We start from the raw sequence: 25,834 nt of genomic DNA, 5'->3' as shown, positions 1-25,834 counted from the left end.
GCAGCGAGGCCTGGACAACGTATGTCAGCCAAGAGCAACGTCTCAATTCATTCCATCTTCACTGCCTCCGGAGAATCCCTGGCATCGGGTGGCAGGACCGTATCTTCAACACAGTAGTCCTCGAGGCGGCCAATATCCCCAGCTTATACACACTACTGAGTCAGCGGCGCTTGAGGTGGCTTGGCCATGTGAGCCGCATGGAAGATGGCAGGATCCCCAAGGATGCATTGCACAGCGAGCTCGCCACTGGTATCAGACCTACCGGCCGTCCATGTCTCCGCTTTAAAGACGTCTGCAAACGCGACATGAAGTCCTGTAACATTGATCACAAGTCGTGGGAGTCAGTTGCCAGCGATCGCCAGAGCTGGCGGGCAGCCAGAAAGGCAGGGCTAAAGTGTGGCGAGTCGAAGAGACTTAGCAGTTGGCAGGAAAAAAGACAGAAACGCAAGGGGAGAGCCAACTGTGTAACAGCCCTGACAACCAGTTTTTTCTGCAGAACCTGTGGAAGAGTCTGTCACTCTAGTAATGGCTTTTATAGCCACTCCAGGCGCTGCTCCACAAACCACTGACCACCTCCAGGCGCTTACCCATTGTCTCCCGCGACAAGGAGGCCAAAGAAGAAGAAGAAATCAAATTAATATTTCCCCTCTCCCTATGTTTATCACATTCAATACTTCACATCCCTTTTCCTTAATTCCAGTATCTGCATCTTCCCCCTCTTTTGTGAAGACAGATGCAAAGTATTCATTAAGAACAATACCAACGTCTTTTGCACATCGGTTACCTTTTTTATCTTTTATGGGCCCTACTCTTTCCTTAGTTATCCTCTTAATGTATTGATAAAACATATTTGAGTTTACCTTGATTTTGCTTACCAGTATTCCTTCATGCCCTTTCTTAGCTTTCCTAATATCCTTTTTGATTTCACCCCTCCACTTTCTGTACTCCTTTCGGCTTTCTGTAGTATTGATGGGAAATATATTACCACTCAATTAAGTAGTCACAAAAAAACTTTAAGACAATTGTACATGCTTAAGCTTGCAACCATGCTGTTGGTTAAAGGTCATGCTAGTTGCTGTTGGAATTGCCATTGATTATAAATGTGGCAATTCCAACAGCAGTAGGATAACCATTTAAAGAATTGGTTCTCCATTCTAAATGGGGTCAAGAGAATATGTCAGAAAAATCATTCCATTTATTTTAATTGGTTTGAAGTTTATACAAACCTTTTGAATCATTTCCCTGAAAATAACATACCTTTTTATTAGCTGTCTTAAGCTTTTTAAGGAACAGTTGAAGCATTTACATTTTTTACATGCAGGTGAATTCAGCAGTCTCAGTGGAGAGCTAAATTTGAAGGACACACCAGTTTAAGCTAGGGCTACAACACAATACTGATTTCCCTGTTTCCAAATGTTGCAAAGCACCTCTCACAAAAACGTAGTATAGAGATACATGTATTTGCAGTGTCTTTGACTTAGCAAAATGACCCACGGTACTTCACAGAGGAGGAAAGGAATGCAGAATGAGCTATTGGGGGAAGTTAAGATGAGTGACCCAAGTCTTGTTAAAATATCTTAATTTGAAGGAAGCTTTTGATGGTGGAAGAGATGAAAGGTTTATTGATAGTTGCTGAAATTGCAGATTCCTCTTTCACAGTGCTAAAGTGAACAGAGGAAGGAATGCAGATATCCAGAGTCTCGAAATCAGAAGGCACATGAGAGGTTGCAAGAAGTTTCAGGGTTGTCTCGCAGCACATAGAGTATCAGCCTTCATTAGAAGCTCAAGTATAGAGGCACACTCCTAGTGGGCGGCACAGTGGCGCAGTGGTTAGCACCGCAGCCTCACAGCTCCAGGGACCCGGGTTCAATTCCGGGTACTGCCTGTGTGGAGTTTGCAAGTTCTCCCTGTGTCTGTGTGGGTTTTCTCCGGGTGCTCCGGTTTCCTCCCACAAGCCAAAAGACTTGCAGGTTGATAGGTAAATTGGCCATTATAAATTGTCACTAGTATAGGTAGGTGGTAGGGAAATATAGGGACAGGTGGGGATGTGGTAGGAATATGGGATTAGTGTAGGATTAGTATAAATGGGTGGTTGATGTTCGGCACAGACTCGGTGGGCCGAAGGGCCTGTTTCAGTGCAGTATCTCTAATCTAATCTACTTGTATCTGAAATAAACTAACAGCATTTACTTTGGCTGCTGAGATAGTAACAGATAAAATTAATGCTGCCTAACCTCTGTTTGCTCCTTCCCCCGCCCCAAGTAAGGCAACTCTAGTAGCTGAGAACAAAGGGTTAGTGCTAGTTGACAATTGCCAGATGGTGACGTCAGGCAAAGCTGACCTCATTTTGCCTGCACTGTGCGATCAGGTAATTTTGCGTTATACTGGGATAAACAATTAAACTTCAAATTAAAATACTATTTAGCCCATGGTCCCTTTTCCCTCAAGACTTAATGCAACATGAAAGAAAGTTAGGCATCGGTTGTGGCATTTCTTGATACATGAAGAGTTGAACATTAGAGCAGTGCAGGCTTCAGTACTCAAAACAGACTCAAAATTGCTGCTAATTTACATGAGCATGCATTCATGTAAAACATAAGATGGTTGAGAAATTAATGGGATTTGCACTTATAGCTGTCCTCTTTCTCTTATTGTAAAGCTGTGATAACTTCCTGCATGTGAAGAGTACTATATAAATGCAGTTTTGTTGTCTATAGTGGCAACTATGTTGTTGGGTTTCTTTTTGTAATTACTACTGTTCATAATTTTCATGTTAAAATTACATATAATTTTACAGAACAGAAACAGGCCATTCGGCCCAAAGGACTATGCCAGCTCTGCACAAACCTCATCCTTCCTTACTTCATTCCACCCTATCGACATATCCTTCTATTCCTTTCTCCCGCACGTATTTTGCTAGATTTCCCTGAAATGCATCTATATGCTGTAAAAGTCCTTACGACTCTCTTAATGGAAGTATGCTATTACAGACCAGCAAATTCTGAGATGCTCTGCTTGATGATGTGAATTTTATCTTTGTATAAGTTATAACATATAAACTACACTGCATCAACTTGGCTTAGAAAATAGCACACTCACCTGCAAATCAAAAGATTCACATCACACTTCATGATTCAAGTACATAAATCAGCTGACATTCCCCAGTGCAGTAATGATAGGTTATGGTGATGTCTGTGGTACTATCTTCTAAATGAAACATTAAATTTTGCAATGGTACTAGTGGATATTAAGGACCCATTGCACTGTCAAATAAAGAGCAATGAATTCCTTTGGTGCCCTAGATAACGTTCCTTAATCAACCTAACTAAAAACTGAACTGGTCTTCTTGCTGTTAGTGGGATCTTTTGTGGAAAAAGCTACTGTGCTTTCCTACATAACAGTTCTATGTGAATCACTTTGAGGCAATTCTGTGAAATGTGATGAGTTATATTTTTATGCAGTTTGGCACAGATCCCCAACCCATTCATTGTTTCCCACTCCTATTTATATCTTTATCCACCTCATGCTGGAGTCCTAGTCCTGGTGCCATTGGCGGCACCTTAGTCCACCTCAGGTTGGTGTTCCAGTCCCATTCCCAATCCTCATGGTCTCATCTTTGCTGCTTCAGGCTGCTGTCCTGATCCAGATACCAGTCCCGATGGTAGCCGTACTTTTTCTCATCTAGTACTGTAGTGCTGGTGGCACTCTCCCCATTTCAATTCTGCATTTCAGCTGAGTGAGAAAATGCTATTGATGATGAAACTGAAGAGGGAAAAATTGGAATCTGCTGATCTGAGATGGAAAACAGTACAGTTCCATCGATATCAGGGGTGTCCAACCTTTTCATGTGAGGTGCTACATTATAATTTTTATCCTATGTAGATGAGCAAACTTCCGAAAGATAAAGGTATTAGAAATTTATTTTACTATTAATCAAAACAACAAAAAATGTGCATTTTTGTGAACAGGCTTTAAATGAGAAGGCTAATTTATTAAAAGCAAATTACTGCAGATGCTGGAAATCTGAAATAAAAATAAGAAATGCTGGAAATACTCAGCAGGTCTGGTAGCATCTGTGGAGAGAGAAGCAGAGTTAACATTTCTGGTCAGTGACCTTTCATCAGAACTCTGATGCTGCCAGACCTGCTGAGTATTTCCAGCATTTCTTGTTTTTCTTTTGGGCTAATTTATTAACGACTTTCTCGTTGCTTTGTTGAACACTGATTTAGGGAGTACCTGGCATTGCTTTTGCTTGCAGAAGTAGACAATGTCTGCCCCGCACGCTTGATGTAGCAATGCGAAGTATTCCAGATAGATGTCCATCTGTCAGGAGTGATCATGATCACTCTCTCTTCTCCTTCCTCTCTTTTCTCTCCCCCACTTACTTCTCTCTCCCCGACTCTCCGCTCTCGTGCCTCCTGTCCGCTCTCTCCCTTCCCCAGCCCCCTCTCTCCCTTCCCCAGCCCCCTCTCTCCCTTCCCCAGCCCCCTCTCTCCCTTCCCCAGCCCCCTCTCTCCCTTCCCCAGCCCCCTCTCTCCCTTCCCCAGCCCCCTCTCTCCCTTCCCCAGCCCCCTCTCTCCCTTCCCCAGCCCCCTCTCTCCCTTCCCCAGCCCCCTCTCTCCCTTCCCCAGCCCCCTCTCTCCCTTCCCCAGCCCCCTCTCTCCCTTCCCCAGCCCCCTCTCTCCCTTCCCCAGCCCCCTCCCTCCCTTCCCCAGCCCCCTCTCTCCCTTCCCCAGCCCCCTCTCTCCCTTCCCCAGCCCCCTCTCTCCCTTCCCCAGCCCCCTCTCTCCCTTCCCCAGCCCCCTCTCTCCCTTCCCCAGCCCCCTCTCTCCCTTCCCCAGCCCCCTCTCTCCCTTCCCCAGCCCCCTCTCTCCCTTCCCCAGCCCCCTCTCTCCCTTCCCCAGCCCCCTCTCTCCCTTCCCCAGCCCCCTCTCTCCCTTCCCCAGCCCCCTCTCTCCCTTCCCCAGCCCCCTCTCTCCCTTCCCCAGCCCCCTCTCTCCCTTCCCCAGCCCCCTCTCTATTTCGGTCCAACCCCCCACCCGCTCCCAGGGCCCGATTATTCCGGACCCTCCTGGGGCTCAGTTACCCCAGCACCCTGCTCCCAGGGCCTGTGCCCTGCCAACTCCTCAGGCAGTTCCTCCTCAGTGATGGAGGTGGAGATGAAGAGCCTGAGGCCTAGGGTGGGTCCATATGCAGGCAGAGCCAGTGCTGGGCCTGGGTCCCAAGCTCAAAGCCACACTAGGAATGGAGTTCAGGCAAAAAAACGGCGACAGACATGCAGCTCAGTCTGGGCGATACCATCTTACTAAAGGAGCCAAAACATCAGGTACTGAACAGCGTCCGCCATCTTTGTAAAGGAGGTCATGCGCAGTGAGGCGCCTTCGCCTTGTTAGTAAGGGAGTTGCAGCCATTGTCAGTCACGGAAAGTTTTGACAGGCCGCATGAAGCCAGTGGCAGATTTCCAGCGGAAATTTCTCATCCTTGGTTTGCTGGGTTCTGGCTTGTATGTTGGACAGTCCTGGTCTATAATAATCTCTGCTCAGAAGAGTTCCAACATGGCAAGAAAAATACCTCTGTAGAGGCAAAAGCCATCGCAAAATTAAAGGCACTGAAGCATCTATTACACTTGGATAAAAATATTATACATGGTTTTGAAGTGGTTTGCTCCTCATAATATTTGGTGTCTAAATGTTCCATATAGTATGCATCCATACATGAGGAATATTTGCACATTATTTATAGTGCTGCAGGAGCTTTAACAATAGTTGGTTTCCTTGCTGAAAAGCCAGAAATGGCTTAGGAATCAGTGGAAATGGGAATGGAAAGGAATGCAGCAAGATAGAAAGGGAATTAAGGATGATGATAGGGCATGGGATGGAGCATGAGCAAAATAGAGAGTTGGGCTGAGCGAGCATAATGGTAGGCAAAGGGGTGAAAGAGTAGCTGAAGGGGGATTGGGTAATGGGGAGCGTGGTGGCATGGATGACAGTGAAATGATTGTGCATGCAGTGAGCAGATGGAAGTAAGGTGTTTGAAAGGATGCATACACTTGAGAGTGGAGACCTAACTTGAGTACTACAATTGGGAAATCCACTAGTAATGAAATAAATAGGAGAGGGATGAATACCTTATTAGCATTGTTATTGATAGTGAGATGCATGCCATATGGAACATTTAGACACCAAATATTATGGAGTGCAAACCATTTCAAAACCATCATGTATAATATTTTTATCTAAGTGTAATGTGCATCGATCGTTGAAGGTGGCAGGACATGTTGAGAGTGGTTAGCAAAGCATAAGAGCTTTTGGGCTTCATAAATAGAGACAAAGAATACAAAAGCAGGAAGCTATGCTGAACCTTTATAAAGCTCTGGTTAGGCCCCATCTAGAGTATTGCGTTCAGTTCTGGTCACTACACTTTAGGAAAGATGTGAGGCTCCCTCTCCCTGAGAGGTTAGAGGAGATTTACCAGAATAGTTCCAGGGATGGGGGATTTTAGTTACAAGGTTAGTTTGGGAAAGCTGGGATTGTTCTGCCTGGAGCAAAGGAGATTAAGGGGAGATTTGATAGAGGTGTACAAGATTATGATAGGCTTAGAAAAGTTAGACAAGGAAAAACTCTTCCCATTAACTGATGGTGCAAGGACTAGGGGACACAGATTGAAGGTTTTAAGCAAGAGATGCAGGGGAATATGAGGAAGAATTTCTTGATGCACTTGGTGGTAATGACCTGGAACATGCTGCCCAGCAGGGTGGTGGAAGCAGAGATGATTGATTTCAAAAGGAAATTCGATGGGCACTTGGAGAAAATAAACTTGCAGGGCTACGGGGATCGAGCGGGAGAGTGGGACTGACTGGATTGCTCTGTGGCGAGCCAACATGGACTCAGTGGACCGAATGGCCACCTTTTCTGCTGTATATGACCAAGGGGCCAGGCATTGGGAAGGAGGGTGCTGCTGAGATCCACCCCCCTGCCTTTGCAAGCAACCCTCATACACCTCCCCTTATTTTTATTCATTTGTGGGATATGGGCATCGCTGGCTGGGCAAGCATTTATTGCCCATCCCTAATTGTCCTTGAACTGAGTGGCTTGGTAGACCATTTTAGAGGGCATTTAAGAGGCAACCACATTGCTGTGGATCTGGAGTCATATTTGGCCAGATCAGGTCAAGACTTCAGATTTCCTTCCCCTAAAGGACATTAGTGAATCAGATGGGTTTTTACAACAATCGACAATGGTTTCATGGTCAGCATTAGACTAGCTTTTAATTCCAGATTTATTAATTAAATTCAGATTTCACCATCTGCTGTGGTGGGATTCAAATACATGTCCCCAAAGCATTAGCCTGGACTCAGGATTACTAGTCCATGACATTACCACTACCAACCCCCACCCCGCAAGACCCCTCCCATCCTGACCAACATGTGACCTGGGTCCAACTCTGCTCCTGGGCCTCCTGTAGGTGCTCTTCTGGCAGCAACCACCACCTCGGCGGTGGCACTGCTCAGTGGAAGAACTACCGGCCTCTGATTGGTTGGTAGCTATCCAAGGGCGGGACTTCCGGTGAAGGGGTCATGATCCTGCGGAAGGCCCGCTACTGTTCACGTAAGTGCCTGATTGGCACTAGATTCGGCGGGCCTTCTGCAGGTAAGGCGACATGGGATTCTCGGCGTTGATTTTTCTGGACGTCAAGATCCCCATCGCCAACATAAAATCCCGACCACTTTGTTGAAATCTGCACCGTGTTTCAAAATGGTTTTGATTGCGGCTTGTGAAACTGTGGTGTAATTAGCAGCTTTTAAGTGGACTTTTGTAGATCTCACTAAGGCATTTGACACCACCTGCTGAGCAGGGCTCTGCAAGATTTTGGGAAAAATTGACTGTCGACTGAAGCTCCTCAGTCTCATCCGCTCCTTCCATAACAACATTCACTGCATTGTACAGTTTGATGACTCCACTTCCGACAAATTTGGAGTGAAGAATGGAGTAAAACTGGGTTGTGTCCTAACCCCCACTCTGTTCGGCATCATCTTCTCCATGCTCCTGACCTTCCTCTTCCCTGCAGATATGGAAGGAGTCTACTTACACACTAGGTCACACAGCAAGCTCTACAATCTATCAAGGCTGAAAGCGAAGACAAAAATGCATCACATTCTGATCAGAGAGCTCCTCTAAGCTGGTGATGCTGCGCTGGTCACTCACAAAGAAACTCAGCCACAAAGGCTCATGGACTGTCTCTCCCATGCCTGCAACTTGTTCTCCTTGACTATAAGTGTTAAGAAAACCGTGGTCATGTGACAAGGTGTTACATCTCCGCCCCTGATCATACTAAGTAACACCCCACTGGAAGTGGTGAGCAAATTCTTCTACTTTGGGTCCACAGTGACAGACAAACTGTCCCTCGATGCAGAGTTCGGTACACACATAGGGAAAGCAGCTACCACCTTTGGCCAACTTGCGAAATGGGCATGTGATAACACCAAGCTGACCCTTGGGACCAAGCTAATGGTTTATAAGGCCTGTGATTTCAGCACCTTGCTGTATGGCTGTGAAACATGGATAACCTACAGCTACCAGGAAGCAAAGCTCAACACTTTCCATCTTCGTTGTCTGCGGCGCGTTATGGATATATCCTGGCAGGACAAAATCACAAATGCAGCAGTCCTCTCAAAGGCAGAGGTCCCAAATGTGTTGACACTAATCAAGCAGGCGGCTTCGGTGGAGTGGACACATCTGCAGGATGGAAGATGGTCGCATACCCCAGGACCTTATGTATGAAGAGGTAGCTGGGTCAGACAACCAGTGGAGTGCCCTAAGCTCCGCTTCGAGGATGTTTGCAAGTGTGCCATGAAGGCCCTAAAAGTCGGCTATTGCACTTGGGAGTCACTAGCTGGTGAAAGAGGGAAATGGCGACACATACTGTAGACTGGTGTCTCCTACCATGATGACCAGTTGCTCCAGCAGCTTGGACACAGGCACCAACTTCAAAAACAACAACTCACAACGTCGCTTGGCAGTTTCACACACAGCACTTGTAGCAGAACCTGCCTGTCAAGGATTGGCCTTCACAGCCATCAGCAAAGGTGCACCAAGAGAAGACACCCCACCTAAAAGGATTGTTTGCTGCGTGCTCATCATCTTTCATAGATGGAAGGATGCGAACCCCAAGTGGTCACAGTCTGCGAGCACTGTTGTTAACTTTCCCGACTGTACATCTTCAGCCTTACCAGACATAAAATCAAACAAAACATGCAGCACATAGTTGTCTTGCTCATCGGCAGACTCATCACAAATAATTGCAAAAGACTCACATATGTTAATCTGAGACTTCATCTCAGAATGTGTAGCCAAAACCTTTGGTAGGTAGTCCTGCCAGACTTTATTTTCACTTGGCAAACAACCATCATTTTGTACATTATGTTGAATGAATACCCACAGCTTTGAGTGATCAAATTTTTCTAATGGTATGTTGGGGTTTGCAAAAGCATCCACAAGTTCTACTATAATCAACTGACGATTTTCTGTGTTCTCTGCCGACTTCTTAAAAAGAGATGAAATTGTTGCTTGTTTTTTTACGTGTTCGCTTTGTAAAAGTGAGTTGACAGATGCTCTCTTCTGCTGCGATGGCTTTCGGACTCTAAGTAGCGCTGAACCATTGCCTGCCATATGTGATCCAACAAAACCATTCAGCTTGTACAAAACAGTATTCCACCATCAGCATGCAGAATTTAGCTTCCAAGTTCTTTCAATGTGCCACAGTCATGGTTGGGGCCGTTTTTGATTTGCTGATTTTGGCATTCTCACTTATTTGCTAATACTTGAGACTGCTTCTCTTATATTTACACCAGAAGCTCTCCCTCATCTACCAATCAGCAAGTTGAGCCTTGTGCTACTCATTAAAATGCCCGATGTTTGCAACATGCCTAACAATCAGCGAGGTGAGCCTTGTGTCAATGAATAAAATGCTCAAAGTTCACATAATGTCCGATTTCATGGCGGACCCCAGACTTCACAGTTGTGAATTTGGTAGGGCCCTAGTCAAGGAATGAATGTGTCCTGATATTTGAGTTTGTAACTATTTTAAGTATCAGCAATTAATTTAGTTAACAAAGTGATTCTTGATAATGCAGCAGCCCGCTGACGTCATCAGAGTGCGCCAAGCTGCGCACATGCGCAGCTACACCTCGCCAAGACTAAGTGGCGCCTGCGCAGGATGATGTCATCGCGCAGCGCCAACGTCATCACGTATCTGCAGCTGGTCCATCTTCGTGCATGCGCGCTAAAGCGTCATCGGGTTTCCAGCCCCCCATTCGGCTGGAGGAAGCAGCTGAATGCGAGACTTTGAAGCTGGAGCTCGATCCCCATCACTTGCTCCCGCCCCACTAGCCGCTCTCCGTCACTCCTTGCGGCCCACCTTGCTTCTTTGGGTGGCACGTGGATACTGATCAAACGTGGCAGCGAGTGGCTGAGAGGAGGGAAGTGTAGTGGCCTATAACTAGTGGCTGGGGCCGGGGGTGGAGGGGGGGGGGGGTGTGCGGGGAGCGACCGACCGGCCAACCGGAGAGCGGGGTGACGTGAGCGGCGAATAATCGGCCAGGGAAGTGGGGGGGAGCAGCAAGGTGTGGAGCGAGCAGCTGATGGGGGTGGGGAGGAAAAGCGACCAGTGAGGAGGAGGGGGAAGAAAATGAGTTGCCGAGGGGCTGAAGTGACCGGTGGGGTGGGCGCTAGTAGCTGCATTCGGGTGAAATCAGTCCTGCCTAGCCATATAAACAAATCACTACAAATTGGCAGCATATTTTATACTCTGCCCGATTTTCATCGGGGTGACAATTCACTATCTTCCAATGGAAATTCAAACATAAAATTCCTTTTGTATATAATAGATTACTGAAATATTAAATGGATCTGAGGATTACATAGCTTATTACTGGGCTTCCATCCAACTTAATGTAAGGTTAGTTTGCTCCAACAATCTAGCCATAAGCATTTCCTGTGATAAATTGAGCAACGCCATCTTTAATCCTGGCAGCTGCCTGAACGTCGTAGACACTGACGTTCCAGCTGAAGAGCCTGCATTTGCTCATGTGCAGGTACTGCGCCACCTAGTGGTTGCATTGTCAGCAAACGCAGCCTTTAGTTAATTAAATAAATGTGGAATAAAAAGCAGTATGGGTAATCGTGACATTGAAACTACTTGGGATTATCATAAAAACATATCTGGTTCACTAATGTCCTTCAGGGAAGGAAATCTGCCATCCTTGCCCAGTCTGGCCTTTATGTGACTCCAGACCCACAGCAATGTAGTTGACTCTTTACTGCCCTGTAAAATGGCCTAGCAAGCCACTCAGTTGTAGTCGAGAAGACAGCTCACCACCACCTTAGAGCAATTAGGGATGGGCAATAAATGCCTTGTCAGTGATGTCTACAACCCATGAATGAATTAAAATAACTGCAGTATATTTCGATCATAATCTCAGCGTCAGTAAAGAGTTTTTTTATATCCTGACCACTGGTGTGGTAAACAAAAAGATGCTGTTCAGAATGCTTGTATGAATTCATTATTTTTAAATCAAGCGTATGGTCCTATTATTTTTGTTAGGATATTTTTCTGGAGGATTTATTTGTCCAACTATTTTGATGCCAGTCTCTTGTAAACTTCAACCAAAAAGTACTTTTGTGTTTGATCATAATTTCCACCATCTCTTTCAATTTGCGGCCAAAAAAATTATTTCCCTCCTTAATCCCACAAAGTTTCAGTGCTGCTGATTTCAAAAAGAGACTATCAAAGCATATAGTGATTAATTTGCTCTAAGCAATAGTCTCAAGCCTCAACAACTATGAGAATTTACTTTCTTTGGTATGCATGCATTTAATAGTTCAGAGGAGTCAGTGGCTAGCAAGAAAATTATCATAGTCCCATGTCTGATTAAATTATCCAGATGAAGTGAATGTGGAATAACAGATCTGTTCATGTTTTGAAATGTATCATCTCTGTTTGCATACATCAGCATGTTTGTTTGTAATACTTCACCTGTTAAGATTATCTTCAATTAATGTTCCGTGAACTCCTCTTATATGCTCCAGAAATTATTTGATAAAAGAAACATAGCAGACAAGACAGTAGAAAACATCTTCATGTGTAAATTCTGTTTTCATCTCTGCTTTTTTAATCAATATTTGTGATATTTATTTAAGTTCTGTTTCCACTGCTTACAAAATGTAATATTTAACTATAATAAATTCTACTTAATTTCCAAACTAAACACTGGTAATAGCTGGGGACGTTTTGCCTGAGGCAAACACATGAGAAAAGCATTGTGAATTTGGAAATCCCATTGTCTGCTAGTCTGCTGTCTCGGCCAGCCCTGTTGCAGATGAAATCCAGCCAAGTTCCTTATCCCATAAATGTGTTGCTTGGCAGATGTTAGCAGCAAAAAAAAAGTTTTTAATATGTATTCATGGTCCTTGGAAGTCTGTTCTTGGTGTTTCTGCAAAATTGCCCCAGTATTTAGTTGCTGTGGCTACCGGCTGCACCATAATAACAGAATAGCCTTGTGGAATGCTATACTATAAAGAAACCAGACTTTGCAGATGAGTTTTTTCAGAGGTAGTTAAAATAAATTGGATTCCTTCCACAGGGCTGTGTTTTTTTTATGATGCCATGTTAAAACGTCAAGCTGGAAGAAGTAAAATGCTAATCCTTTCCGACATAAAAATTCTGTTGCTTATATATTTTCTTTATGCAGATCAGCATTTTGCTATAATTGCAGAATTCACAAAAATACTTCGTCTTTTTTCATATTCATAACCTTCCCTTTTATAATTACTTTAAAGTAAAGGTGAGGGTGAAATTTTCCAAGCAAAATATGTATTGGCCAAAGACTTGGTGGGCAAAATTATAAACAGGAGTGGCCTCCAAATTGTACAATCCCACAAAAGCAATGGGTCCAAGGTGGGCAAATAAGTAATTTAGTCTCTGTAATTATGGGAAACGGTGGTGTAGTGGCAATGTCACCGGACTAGAAATAGAGGCCCAAGGGACACTGGTTCAAATCCTGCCATGGCAGCTGGTAGAATTTAAATACAATTAATTAATAAGTACAATTAATTAATAAATCTGGAATTGAAAGCCAGTCTCAGTAATGGTGCTATGAAACTATCATCGATTGTCATAAAAACCCATCTGGTTCACTAATGTCTTTTAGGGAAGGAAATCTGTCGACCTGACCTGGTCTGGCCTGCATGTGACTCCAGACCCACAGCAATGTGGTTGACGCTTAACTGCCCTCTGAAATGGCCTAGCAAGCCGCTCAGTTGTCAAGGGCAATTAGGCATGGACAACAAATGCTGGTTTTGCCAGTGACACCCAAATGCCATGAAAGAATATTTTAAAAAAGGATTAAATGTTTCTTGGACATCGATATATTTTATGCTGGATGAAATATCTGTTTTAACCTGTGATTGCTTTCCTCAAAGTGCATAAGGCTTTTTTTTAGAAAAGACAACTAATTGTTCATTTGTTGTAAACACTTTCATCCTATTTTGTAACATGTAGAATTGCATGACAGGTGAGAATTTCTATTAACTGAATTGTAACTAAATTAATGAGTATCTTTAAAGTGAACTACAGATCCTCCCCCTGTCTTCACATCACTTAAATTTGATCAGAATAAGGAGAGAAAGTGAGTGGAATTTTATGCTGTCCCCCACTACCATTCCACCTCCGCCAAAATTTAGTCTGGGGTGGGAAGGCCTGTAAATGGCCTTCCCCGCCCCGCTGCCAATTGAGGCCCTTAACTGGTTAATTAACCCCCAATTACGAGCCTCTTCCTGCCACAGCCGCAATTACCTGCCCGGCGGCGGCCCTATCGCTGCACGGGAAGCACGGCAAAAAAAAAACCCAGCAGACTGCTGCCCGGGGGGGTGGGTGGTGCGGTCCCCTCATTCAAAGGCACTTCGTGCTTGAACAAGCGACCTGGCATCAGGAAGGGGGTGGCTCACTGAGGGCCCCTCCCCACTTCCCCGTGACTCCACCCCGCGAGACCCCTCCTGCCTTGACCTACCTTAAGCCTGGTTCCAGCACCTCTCCTCACTGCAGCTACAGCAGCAACCACCATCTCCATGGTGGTGCTGCAATTGTTGGCCTCTGATTGGCTGGCAGCTCTGCAAAGCCAGGACTTAAGGCGAGTGCCTGAATGAGTGCAGCTCCAACAGCACTCAAGAAGCTTGACACCATCCAGGACAAAGCAGCCCACTTGATTGGCACCCCATCCACCACCTTGAACTTTCACTCCCTTCACCACCAGTGCACAGTGGCAGCAGTGTGTACCATAAGATGCACTGCAGCAACTTGCCCAAGCCTCCTTCAACAGTAGGTTCCAAACCCACTGAGAAGGACAAGGGTAGCAGATGTATAGGAACGCCAGAACCTGTAAGCTCCCCTCCAGGCCAGACATCATCCTGTCTCTGAACTATATCGCCATTCATTCACTGTTGCTGTGTCGAAAATCTGGAACTCTCTTCCTAACAGCACTGTAGATATAACTACGCCATGTGGACTGCAGCAGGTCAAGCAGGCAGCTCACCACCACCTCCATAAGGATAATTAGAGATGGGTAACAAATGCAGGCTCCAGCAACACTCTCAACCCATGAATGAATAAAACCAGTCATGTATAACTAGAATGGCTACAGGAGTTATAATCGAAAGGAACAAATTGCGTCTCAATTTGCTGGTATTCAATTTTCTCTTTTTTTACTTGTTTGTGGGATGTGGGAGTCGCTGGCCAGGCCACCATTTATTGCCAATCCCCAATTGCCCTTGAGAAGCCTTCTTGAACCGCTGCAGTCCTTGGGATGTAGGTAAACCAACAGTGCTGTTCATTCAAGTGATGTGGGTTTGCGAGCAAGGCCAGCATTTGTTGTCCATCCTTACCTGCCCTTGAGAAGATGGCGGTGCGCCCCGTTCTCCAGTACAACTGAGTGGCTAGTTTGTTTCGGAGGGTAGTTAAGAGTCAACCACAATGCTGTGAGTCAGGAGTTGCATATAGGCCAGGCTGGGTAAAGATGCAGATTTCCTTCCCAAAGAGGACATTAGTAAACCAGATGGGTTTTTTAAGACAATCCTGTATTTATATGATCATCAGTATTAATACTAACTGAATATAAATTCCACAGCTGCCACTAAGGGATTTGAACTCTCATTTCTCAATCATTAGTCCAGGCCTCTGGATTAATAGTCCAGTAACATAACCACTATGCTACTGTTCCCGGATTGAATTTGTGTGAATCTGACAAAGTGCAATGTTAAAAGATTGTCACTTTATTGCTTGTATAATATGTCCATTATGTTAAGATAAAGTAATTCCAGATGGGTTTTTTTTGTTTTTCCCCTCTATCGGTTTGCTAATCTAACCTTTTTGTCTGCTACACTATTGAGTAATTTACTAGACTGTTTTATGCATGCTATGCTGATGGGCAAATCCCAGTCCAACAGACGGCCATAATAATACACAAAATTATTTCTGCCTCAGACAGATAATATTGAAGTTTTATGTAAATAAATGGTTGATTGATTATCCGCAAAGTTAATTGCAGACAGCTGTAGATGGAGTTTGTTGGTTCAGCGCCTACTTATATAACTATGATTCTCTCAGACAGAGTCACAAGAATTTCCAGTTTTTACATAAGGAAAATGATAATTTCAGTGTGATTTTTAAAGCTGGATTTACTGCACTGGTGTGGGTTACATTTACTTTATGTGCCAACTTGCCTGAGATGTGCTGCTGTATTTTAAGGTTTAACCACTATGAACATCTGTGAATAATTTTTGATATTCTAATTGTTGGCCTATTTTTTTTGATGCCTGAAACAAAGTTTTTTAAAAAAACTGTAAACTGTTGCTGTTGAAATTCTACTGCTCATGGTTTGTCAAATTTAGACATTTATATTCAAATAAATCTATTATTCAATACTCTTGTAGGTTTGCAAAAGATCACAGAGTAATTCTTCTACCATAATTCCTACTACATGCTCAGCATTTGCTGAGCAAGAAGTGGTTCAATAATAAATGTGATTGATTTGCTATTGTGTTTGTCACTCTAGCCAACTCAGCTGGTTTGAAAATATACTGTGCTAACCGACATCAGAATCAAAATGGAAAGAAAATAATTCTCAAAATTAATATCCTCATGAGAGATGAGATAAACAGAAGTAAAATGACAAAGTGGATGTACTGCACTCTGGAAATGTATATTAAATTACTAAAGTTTTTTATAACTTGTGTTTATAATTTAAATATTACTGCAAGTCAAACGTTAAAAAGGTTTGCAAACCTGATTCAAAAATATTGATAGCTGGGTTTAGGAATATCTAAATGGCAGATGCTTCATTTGTATGATTCGTTGACATGTCTTGAGTCACAACTTTGAGTTTCCTGTGTTGGAAAGCAGAGTTTAGGGAATATTGTCAGTAAAAGTTTGACTGGGTATATTTTGTAATTCAAGGTTTATTTGTGATATCACATTTTTAGTTGATGAAGATATTTTAACTTTCTTAAAATTTCCTTCTATAGCATGTGTAGAGTTCACCTTCTGCTACATTGACGAAACCATAAATATTCGATGATTTTACGGATAGTTGGCAATTAAGTATTTTACCTGCACCAAAATGACATTACAGACATTGCTCCTATAAGTCTAAAAATTTACCAATAATTTCCAGGCTTGTAGGCTTGTAGAGCTGTCTCTAAGAGAATCTGTTCCAGTGACCCATCAGACTTTCTTATATAAACCTAAGAATAACAAATCAACAATGAGAAAAGGTCAAATGGGCAGCAGGGTTCATTTCCCAGGGATCCTACCTCGCCCAGCTGGGTTCCAACTTCAATTTGTGTTTCCAGATACATTTGACTTAGTTCACCAGGTAAATTATTGCTTTGAGTAGGTAACTTTTATTTCTAATGTGGCTTTTAAATTGACTTTTTAACTAATATATATTTATTCCCTCTGATACAACTATCTTGACTTACCTTGAAGTAACATTCTGGATTCAGCTTATCTATGCCACCCAATAATATTTTATATACCTCGATGAAGTTCTTTCGTAACCTGTGCTCTGGACTACACAGCTTAAGTAGGATGGATTTTAACTTGGACTGCCAGGTGTAAATGGGACAGTAGGGGCCGAAAATGGCGGGTGCAGGTTCTCCAGTCGCCACCATCCTCAAAGAGGCTTTCTGATGGGTGGTTGGACTACCCATCTGTTTTGGGCAGTAGGTCCTTTTATTATACAAATTGGGGTCCTAGGACATGCATAGAACTATGATTGCAATTTTTACTGATAACTGGGTAGAATGTGCTCCGTCCAGTTGCACCAGGCAGCACAGTCGAAAAGGCATCAAAAAGATACGTTTAAAATTACTTTTGTGGGACTAGGAGTGTTTCTCTCAGCCACCCCAGAATAATACGAGCCACTGCCGCCCCAGTACCCCTCCCTCCTCCTCCCCCTCCCCACACCCTCAAATATAATGGAGCTGGTGTGCTGAACATTTCAAGCTGCCTGCCTGATAGTTAAATTTTTCCCTAGCTTCCCTTATTCATAAATATTCTAATTTAATGTTAGTGGAATCAAGCATCAATTGAGAAATATAATTCTTCCCAATTGTTTAGCATTTGATGGATTAAATTAAGGTGTTTGCACTGCACCCCCTCCACCCCACCATCCCCCGCTCCCTTAATCTGAAATTTTGGCATTTTCTGTCATCTGGAAGAAAACTTTTTATTTTATTCAATTTCAACTTTAGAGATTAAAACTGTCAGTGCATTTGTTTGTTTTTTTCCAAAGTCAACCACAAAAATTTCACTTAAACGCATCCCTGATAGCTCATCCTTAAGCCTGGGCATTGTTCATGTTGCTCTTCTGAGCACCCTCTTTGATGCATGTCCCATTTGAAGTGCAATGGCCAAAGCTGTACATAGCACTCCAAGTGTGCTCTGCCAACATCTGTGGACTAATACTCCACTGTTCTGGCTATGTACGCAACAGTCTGGGTTTTCCCACATCATCTTGAGACTTCCAGATCTTCCTGTTCAATTTCTTTTCTCTTTGTGTAACTAGGTTACTCATTTTTTTCATTTAATGTGCAATAATTTACACATTTGTCAGTATTAAATTTCATTTTGCTGTTTATCTTTCTAATTTCATAACTTATCTCAAGCCCTTATGAAACCATGAACTGTATCTGCTGTATCAAAATGCCATTTTTCATTGTTGTCAATACATGCTCAGTTTTCTGATTACTGGAATTAAAAGCTGCAGGACAAACCACAGATAAGCATACAAAACAATGGAGGATTGTCTTTGTACACCCCATTCTCGCCAGCACTTTTGTTCGCCTAACAGCCTGGCATTTTAGGAGTTGGAGACCTTTTCCGTCGTAGCTAATCTTCCATGTGTGACAGCAAAACTACAGAGAATGCATTGCCTCGAGACTTTTCACCGACCTATTTATTTAATGTAATGTTGCCTTTTGGGGAAAGTTGGGTTTGAGTTATTTTCAGGGATGTGTTTAAGTGAAATTTTTATTGTGGCTGACTTTGGAAAAAATAAACAAATATGGCAACAGTTTTAATCTCTAATGTTGACATTGAATAAAATAAAGGTTTTCTGCCAGACTATAGAAAATGCCAACATTGCAGATTAAGGGAGCAGGGGATGGTGGGGTAGAGGGGCGGGGGTGCAGTTCAAACACCTTAATTTAATCCCTCAAATGCCAAACAATCCCTCAAATGCCAAACAATTGGGGAGGAATTATATTTTCAATTGATGCTTGATTCCACTAACATTAAATTAGAATATTCATGAATCACTGCCATTTTTGTCAATATAGAGCCATCTCTTTTTAATTATGCAGCCAAAAGGGGCACGCTTTGTTTTTCTGTTCTGCCAAAGGACTGCATTCTGGCTTTAAAGTAAGAATTTTCTTCCACATACTAATCTGTATCACTGTCGTTTCCCAAAATGGGCCTCTTCTGTTCTCAGACTTACAAGTGCCTTATTTAGCTTTGCTTCTGTGGTATTTGAAACCATAACTTCATGTTTGCTAACCAACGCCAGTCTCTTTCATTCAGCGTTATTACAAAATGCATTAATTTCCAAGTACATATAGTTTAGTAGAATTGTATTTGTAACTTTAAGTAGATACTTCAATTGTAATTTAAGTTGATCTTTGATTACTACTGATTTTTAAAGGCTAATAGAACAATTGTATTACTTCGTTGAAGAGGGGTCACACTAGTGAAATATGGTGTTCACAAAATCAACAATCTTTGAGTATCTGAATATTTAATCTGATAAAATAGAGTAACTACTAAAATAGAGCCAGGCACAGGAAATGTTTCTGCAGCCATTTTACTTCCTTGTGGAGACAGCCTATGCTCCTATTGTGATGGCTGGTTTCAGACAGACTTGGTCCTGTTCATTCCAAATATGACATTTGTACACTGATCTTTGTTTTTTGGATTTCATGACATGTATGTTTGTACAGCTGATGAAACAGAATACTTGAAGGGAAAAGGTTATATTTGGATATTTGTACTGCTTATAAACACTCAAATAATTTAATTTCTGATGGCAGTTCATTTGAAAAGAGAAGATAGCGCTATATTTTACCAGAATGTATTAAACTGTTTTGAAGAGCAGTGCACAAGTAAAGTGCTAAAAATGAGCTGCTTTTGATGCATTACTGTATTAGCTTCTTTCATTGTTTTGGGTATGCTTTACTGCTAAAATGTGCTTGTCTAAACCATTAAAATGGCAACAATCTAGTAACCTTTCAGTTATATGGCGTATTCCCTCGTGTTATTTGGTGTAGTAAATTTAAATTTAATTTGTGTTAGTGTGTATGCTTGCAGCGAATGAGTTAATGCAGTATGCTGTTTGGATATTGTTTAAAGTTTGTTATTTGAAAAGCATGTTTTCTATTTGTGCTGAAGGAAACATTTTGTGTGACTGCAATTACTAGGTACTGAGTTTAACATTTGTTTGCCGTTGCAATAGGAATTCCCTGGAAGAATGATAACCTTTGTAAATGTTGCAGACTCCACATAATGTCTATATGGAAGTAAAGGAGTTTGTGGATTGGTTGACATGTCTCAGTACATCAGAAGAAACTAATTTTAAGAGCTTTACTTGTACACTGCTCTTCAAAATAGCTTAATATATTCTGATAAAATATAGGGGTACCCTCTTTTCAAATGATTTAAACAGGTCGGATAAGGCAAAACTGTGAAAACTTATGTCAGATACTGAGAGCTCAATACTGCAAAAAACCTAGAGGAGTATAGAAGTATAGGAGCAAAATTAAAAAGGAAATTAGCAAAGCAAAGCGTGAACATGAAAAGACAGTGGCAAGTAAAATCAAGGAAAACACCCAAAGATTTTTTATGAATATATTATAAAAGAAGACTAGCATTTATATAGTGCCTTTCATGATGATGACTGGATATCTCAAAATCTGGATATCACAGCCAATAAAGTACTTTTGAAGTGTAGTCACTGTTATTGTGTAGGAAACACAGCGGGCAATCTGTGCACAGCATGCTCCTATAAACAGCAAAGTGATAATGACCAGATAATCTGTTTTGTGCTTTTGAATGAAGGAAACATATTGACCAGGACAGCAGGGATAATGCCCCTGTTCTTCTTCAAAATAATAGCATGTGATCTTTTACGTCTACCTGAGCGGGCAGATGGGGCTGTGGTTTTTAGATCTCATCTGAAGGATAGCATTCCTTCAGTCCTGCACTAGTGTCAGCCTTGGTTTTATGCTCAGGTCCTTGAGTGGGATTTGAACCCACAGACTTCTGACTCAGGTGATAGTGCTCCCAACTGAGTCACGGCTGATGCCATGAGCATAAAGAGAAAGAACAAGAGAATAACTAAGGAAAGAGCAGAGCTTGCTACGAGGCAGTCCATTTAGGACTGAGATGAGGAATTTCTTTACTCAGAGGCTGGTGAATCTTTAGAATTCTCTGCCCCAGAGGGCTGTGGAGGCTGATTGAATATGTTCAAGACTGAGATCGATAGATTTCTACATATTAAAAACATCAAGGGTTACGAGAATAGTGCAGGAAAATGGTGTTGAAGTAGGCGATCAGCCATGATCTCATTGAGTGGTGGAGCGAACTCGAAGGGCTGAATGGCCTACTCCTGCTCCTATATCTTATGTTCTAGACCAAAAAGGTAACCAGTGTGTGGATACAGAAGATGTGGGGATGGTTCTTAATGTATACTTTGGGCTGAATTTTATGAGTCCTCTGATGTCTGGGGTCATGGTGGTGGTGGGGTGGGGGGCCCGGAGAATTCTTCTGGGAGAAGCCCACCACGACCCCCGATGCTGGGGAGGCCCTGCCGCATTTTACCAGCGGCGGCGAAGCCTTCAATTTAATATAATTAAATTAATGCAAATTACCTTACCTTAACCCGATGGCCGTCCCTCACTGATATTCCAGCCGGTGACCGGAACTCCCGTGCCTTTGGATCTCCATACGGAGGTCCGAGGCGCGACACTGGTGGGGAGAGGGGTGGACTGAAATTTTCAGGTCTGGGGGAGGGGGAGCGGTGAAAACTGTTCCGATTGGTCATGGGGATGGTGGGAAGGGGTTGAGGGTTAAAAGGTGCTGAATTTGAGGGTGAATGTTGGGCAAAAGGTGTTTTTTGGGCTGGATAGATCATTTTATTTACAGTTTACTCTGGGGGTGGGGTGAGAGCGGGGTTTCAAAATTACATTTACGTTTCATTTCTAGTTTTAATTGCAGCGGCAGCTTTAAATATTACAATTACCGGGAAGGGCATGAAGCCCTTTAAAAATGGCGTTGGCGCCAGACTCCATTGCTGGGATGCTGCGGCTGCCTCCTCTACGTCATCGGGAGTGGGCCTTCCATGCCCTCCATTTAAATGAGCCCCCACATGAAGTATCGCAGGGGCTCAGCGGCGCATCCCTGCCTGAAGACCACAGACATCAGAGCGCGTCACTGCGATTTTCAGCGCGCTCATAAATTTCAGCCATTTGTGTCTTGTCTTGACAAAAGAGGGTGACAATACGGAAGTTGTAGTTAAGAAGAAAGAATGTGCCATATTGAATGGGATAAACATAGAAAATAGTAAGGGGTTTGCCATCTTTGAAAATAGATAAATCGCCAGACCCAGATTAAATGCATCCCAGGCTGTTAAACAAGGGAAGAAATAGTGGAGGCTCTGACCACTATTTTCCAATCCTCTCTAGCTACAGGGGTGGTGCTGAAGGACTGCCAACATTGTACCACTGTTTAAAAAGGGAGAAATGGATAGACTGAGTAACGACAAGCTAGTCAGCTCAACCTTGGTGATGGACAAATTGTTGGAAAAAATTCTGAGGGACAGTATTAATTGTCATTTAGAAAGGCTCAAATTAATCAAGGGCAGTCTGCATGAATTTGTTTAAGAAAGGTAGTGCCTGACCAACTTGGTTGAATTTTTTGAGAAGTAACCAGGAGGGTTCATGAGGGTAGCCTGTTTGTTGTAGTTTATGTGGATTTTTAGTAGGGTTTTTGATGAGGTCTTGCATGGCAGACTGGTCAGAAAAGTAAAAGCCCATGGGATCCAAGAGCAAGTGACAAGTTGGATCCAAAATTGGCTCAGTGGCAGGTAGCAAAGGGTAATGGTCAACAGGTATTTTTGTTTCCGGGCGGCTGTTTCCACTGGGGTTCCGCTGGGCTCAGTACTGGATCCCTGACTGTTCATGGTATGTATCAATGTTTTAGACTTAAAATGTAGGGGGCATGATTAAGAAATTTGCAGTTGATACAAAAAATAGCAGTTTGGTTGCTGTAGATTGCAGGAAAGTATCAATGGACTGGTCAAGTGGACAGAAAAGTGGCAAATGGAATTCAATCTGGGGAAGTTTGAGGAAATGCACTTGGAGATAGCAAACAAAGCAAGGGAGCACACAATCAGTGGTAGGATACTAAAAAAGTGTAGAGGAACAGAGGGACCTGGAGTACATTTCCATGATTCCCTGAAGGTAGCAAGATGGGTAAATAAGATGGTGAAGAAGGCATACCGGGGATGCTTTCCTTTTGTTGGCCAAGGCATAGAATATAAGAGCAGGGAGGTTATGCTGGAACTGTATAAACCTGTAGGAAACAGCTAGAGTATGGCATACAGTTCTGGTCACTGCATTACAGGAAGGAAGTGATCACATTTGAGAGGGTACAGAGGCAATTTAAAAGGGTGTTGGCAGGACTGGAGAATTTTAGCTATGAGAATAGATTGAATAGGCTGGGATTGTTATCTTTGAAACAGAGGAAACTGAGAGGAGATTTAATTGAAGTGTATAAAATTAGGGACCTAAATAAAGTGGATGCGAAGGACCTATTTATATTAACAGAGAGGTCAGTAGGCAGAAAGGAATAGGTTTAAACGAATTGGCGGAAGAATTCAAGGGGTGTTTAGGAGAAACTTTTTCACCCAGAGGGTTGGGGTGGGGGGGGTGGGGGGCGTGCGGTGGGGCTGGTGTGGAATTCAATATCTAGAATGGTGACGGAGGCAGAAATCCTCATAGCATTTAAAAAGTTCTTAGATAAGCACTTGAAGTTCTGCAACCTACAAGGCTACAGGCCAAGAGCTGGAAAGTGGGATGGCCTCCTTCTGTGCTGTAAATTTCTATGATTCTTCCAGACAGGAAGTCTTGTCTGCCAGGAGCACTCATCAGAAACATGGGTGTGCTCTGTGTCTGATTTTGCATTATTATGAAATTGGAACTTTTAGGACATGTCCCATCAGAGTTTGTAGCAATTCAGTGTTTAAGCTAAATTGTAGTCTGAATAGGGCACATGTTTTTCTTGTACAGGACAATTTTGATCGAATATGTACATGAAATCCGAATTCTCAATGGTTTTAAAATACTGAAAATGTTGAATGTTATTTTATTTCTTTTCAGCTATGTTTTGTTTTCAGACCATGTAGAAATTTCTGACGCTAAAACTGTCTGAAATGTTGTTGAATACTTACTAATCATGCACAACAATATCTGTAATGGGTCTGTTTGGATTTGCAGGGTTGATTACAACAACATCACGAAAACTAGACAGGGAACAACAGGCAGAGCATATCCTTGAGGTGAGTATAATTTGTTGGCTTTAAAGATTTTCTCTAAACATAAGACTATAATAATATCAATAATTTATTTAAAGGTAAAATAGGTAATGTTTCAGCTATCTGCTCGGCTTAATCGGGTGTGATTTTATATCAACACGATTTTGGGATTTTAACTATGCACATTTATTTTTATATTTGGTACATGAAACTTGACTTGACATACTTGACATCCACACCATGATATTAGGAGTGGTGTCTTGCAGTTAAATGGAGGCTGAAAAAGTTGACAGCTAGACCACAATAGATTTGTGAAGGGACCATGAACATGGGCCCCACTGCTGCGGAGAGGATGTATTACGAAGAAATCCTGTTGACTTTCTTCACTGCAGCACATCTGTTTCACTTTGGGCTGCTGAAAATGGCTACAAACAGGTCTTTATGAAAGACACTTGTAGGAAGTTTTCAAAGCAACTAAAATTTAATAAGAAAAGTGAAATGTGAGTAAATATTTATCAGAGATTAGTACATTACCAATATAAATCTTTACTCATTCTCACCTTCCCGGTGATTTTTCATCGCCTGTACTGCTTGACTTGGTGTGCACAGTCACTCTAACACTTGAGATTATTATGCAATGTGAATTTCATATAATGTGAACAGTTGGTTGGCCTCATTAATGGTTGTAGCAGCCATCAAGATGTAATTGAAATTTTTATATAACCCACATAGATAATTATCATAAAATCATAATTTAACTGTCATCTGAAACTTACATTTCATATTCTTTAAACAAATACAGATGTTCACTTTCGTCTTTTAAAATTGTGAAAGTGCTCTCACTTTTACATTGATCAATTATGTAATTGCTTAGTGCAGGTTTTAACCCAGATTATTAAGAACTGGGAAAAACAAGTATTCACTGCAGTATTCTGGTGTGATGCGACAAGGGTGAAAGCTTATTGACCATTTAACTGTAAACAGCAATCTGTTGTGAAATGTAAGATATGTTATGATTAAACATAGCTCCGGTGCCATAATGTGAATTTTACGACATTTAGACCTTGTCCAAACTTCATCTAAACTAAATTTAAAGTAATTTTTCTTTCTACATAATGCAACATAACATACAGAGCATTGTAGACACATTGCATTCCATTCCTGACAATATGGCTATTATGAATATGGATGAGCATTTTATCTGTTGTCCTTCAGATGCTGCACTCTACATTTGTTTCTGTAATTGCCACGTATTTTAAAGTGTGGTGCATCATGTCAGTTAGTCTTATTCTTTCAATGGATTATTTGCTTAGGCACCAATTAATTGTGAATTGTGAAATATTTTCTTCATGATAACAATTGAATAAAATCAAAGGTTTACTCACCTTGCTGTCTTTCTGTTAAAGGAATTCTCTATGATAAAGCTAATTTTACTTCCATATTCAGAACATTGCTTCATTTTCATTTTCAATTATTCCAGAAAAAGTTTGCGGTACTGTGAAAGAAAGAGTGACATTTAAAAATATCAGTGATTACAAAGGGAGCCTTCAGTTTAAATATCATGCTGCTGCTGATGGCTGTGGCCTAGAAATTCAATGGTGTTTTTCAGGTGAAAATAGGCACCTAAGCATCCAATTATGACAGAGGAGTGCTGTAAGTGCACCACTCACCATATTGGCAAAGGCAGAAAAAAAGGCG

General features: G+C 42.3%; 1 protein-coding gene across 7 annotated transcripts in view; it reads left to right on the top strand.

Annotated features, from left to right (window-relative positions):
- fat1a (FAT atypical cadherin 1a) overlaps positions 1–25,834 on the top strand; it is a 270,014-nt gene that overhangs the window by 118,482 nt on the left and 125,698 nt on the right. For 6 of the 7 annotated variants that reach the window (XM_068034441.1, XM_068034442.1, XM_068034446.1 and 3 more), the window contains exon 4: positions 24,099–24,160. In XM_068034441.1, coding sequence (XP_067890542.1) covers positions 24,099–24,160 — 62 coding nt within the window. Of the gene's footprint in view, positions 1–24,098; positions 24,161–24,386; positions 24,859–25,834 lie in introns of those variants that run through there. The other variant, XM_068034454.1, reaches the window with a different exon arrangement.

This window comes from Heterodontus francisci, chromosome 1 (assembly GCF_036365525.1).
Source record: "Heterodontus francisci isolate sHetFra1 chromosome 1, sHetFra1.hap1, whole genome shotgun sequence".
Classification (NCBI taxonomy): domain Eukaryota; kingdom Metazoa; phylum Chordata; class Chondrichthyes; order Heterodontiformes; family Heterodontidae; genus Heterodontus; species Heterodontus francisci.
The sequence above is the reverse complement of the archived record's forward strand: the minus strand, read 5'-3'. Positions and strand labels throughout refer to the sequence as shown.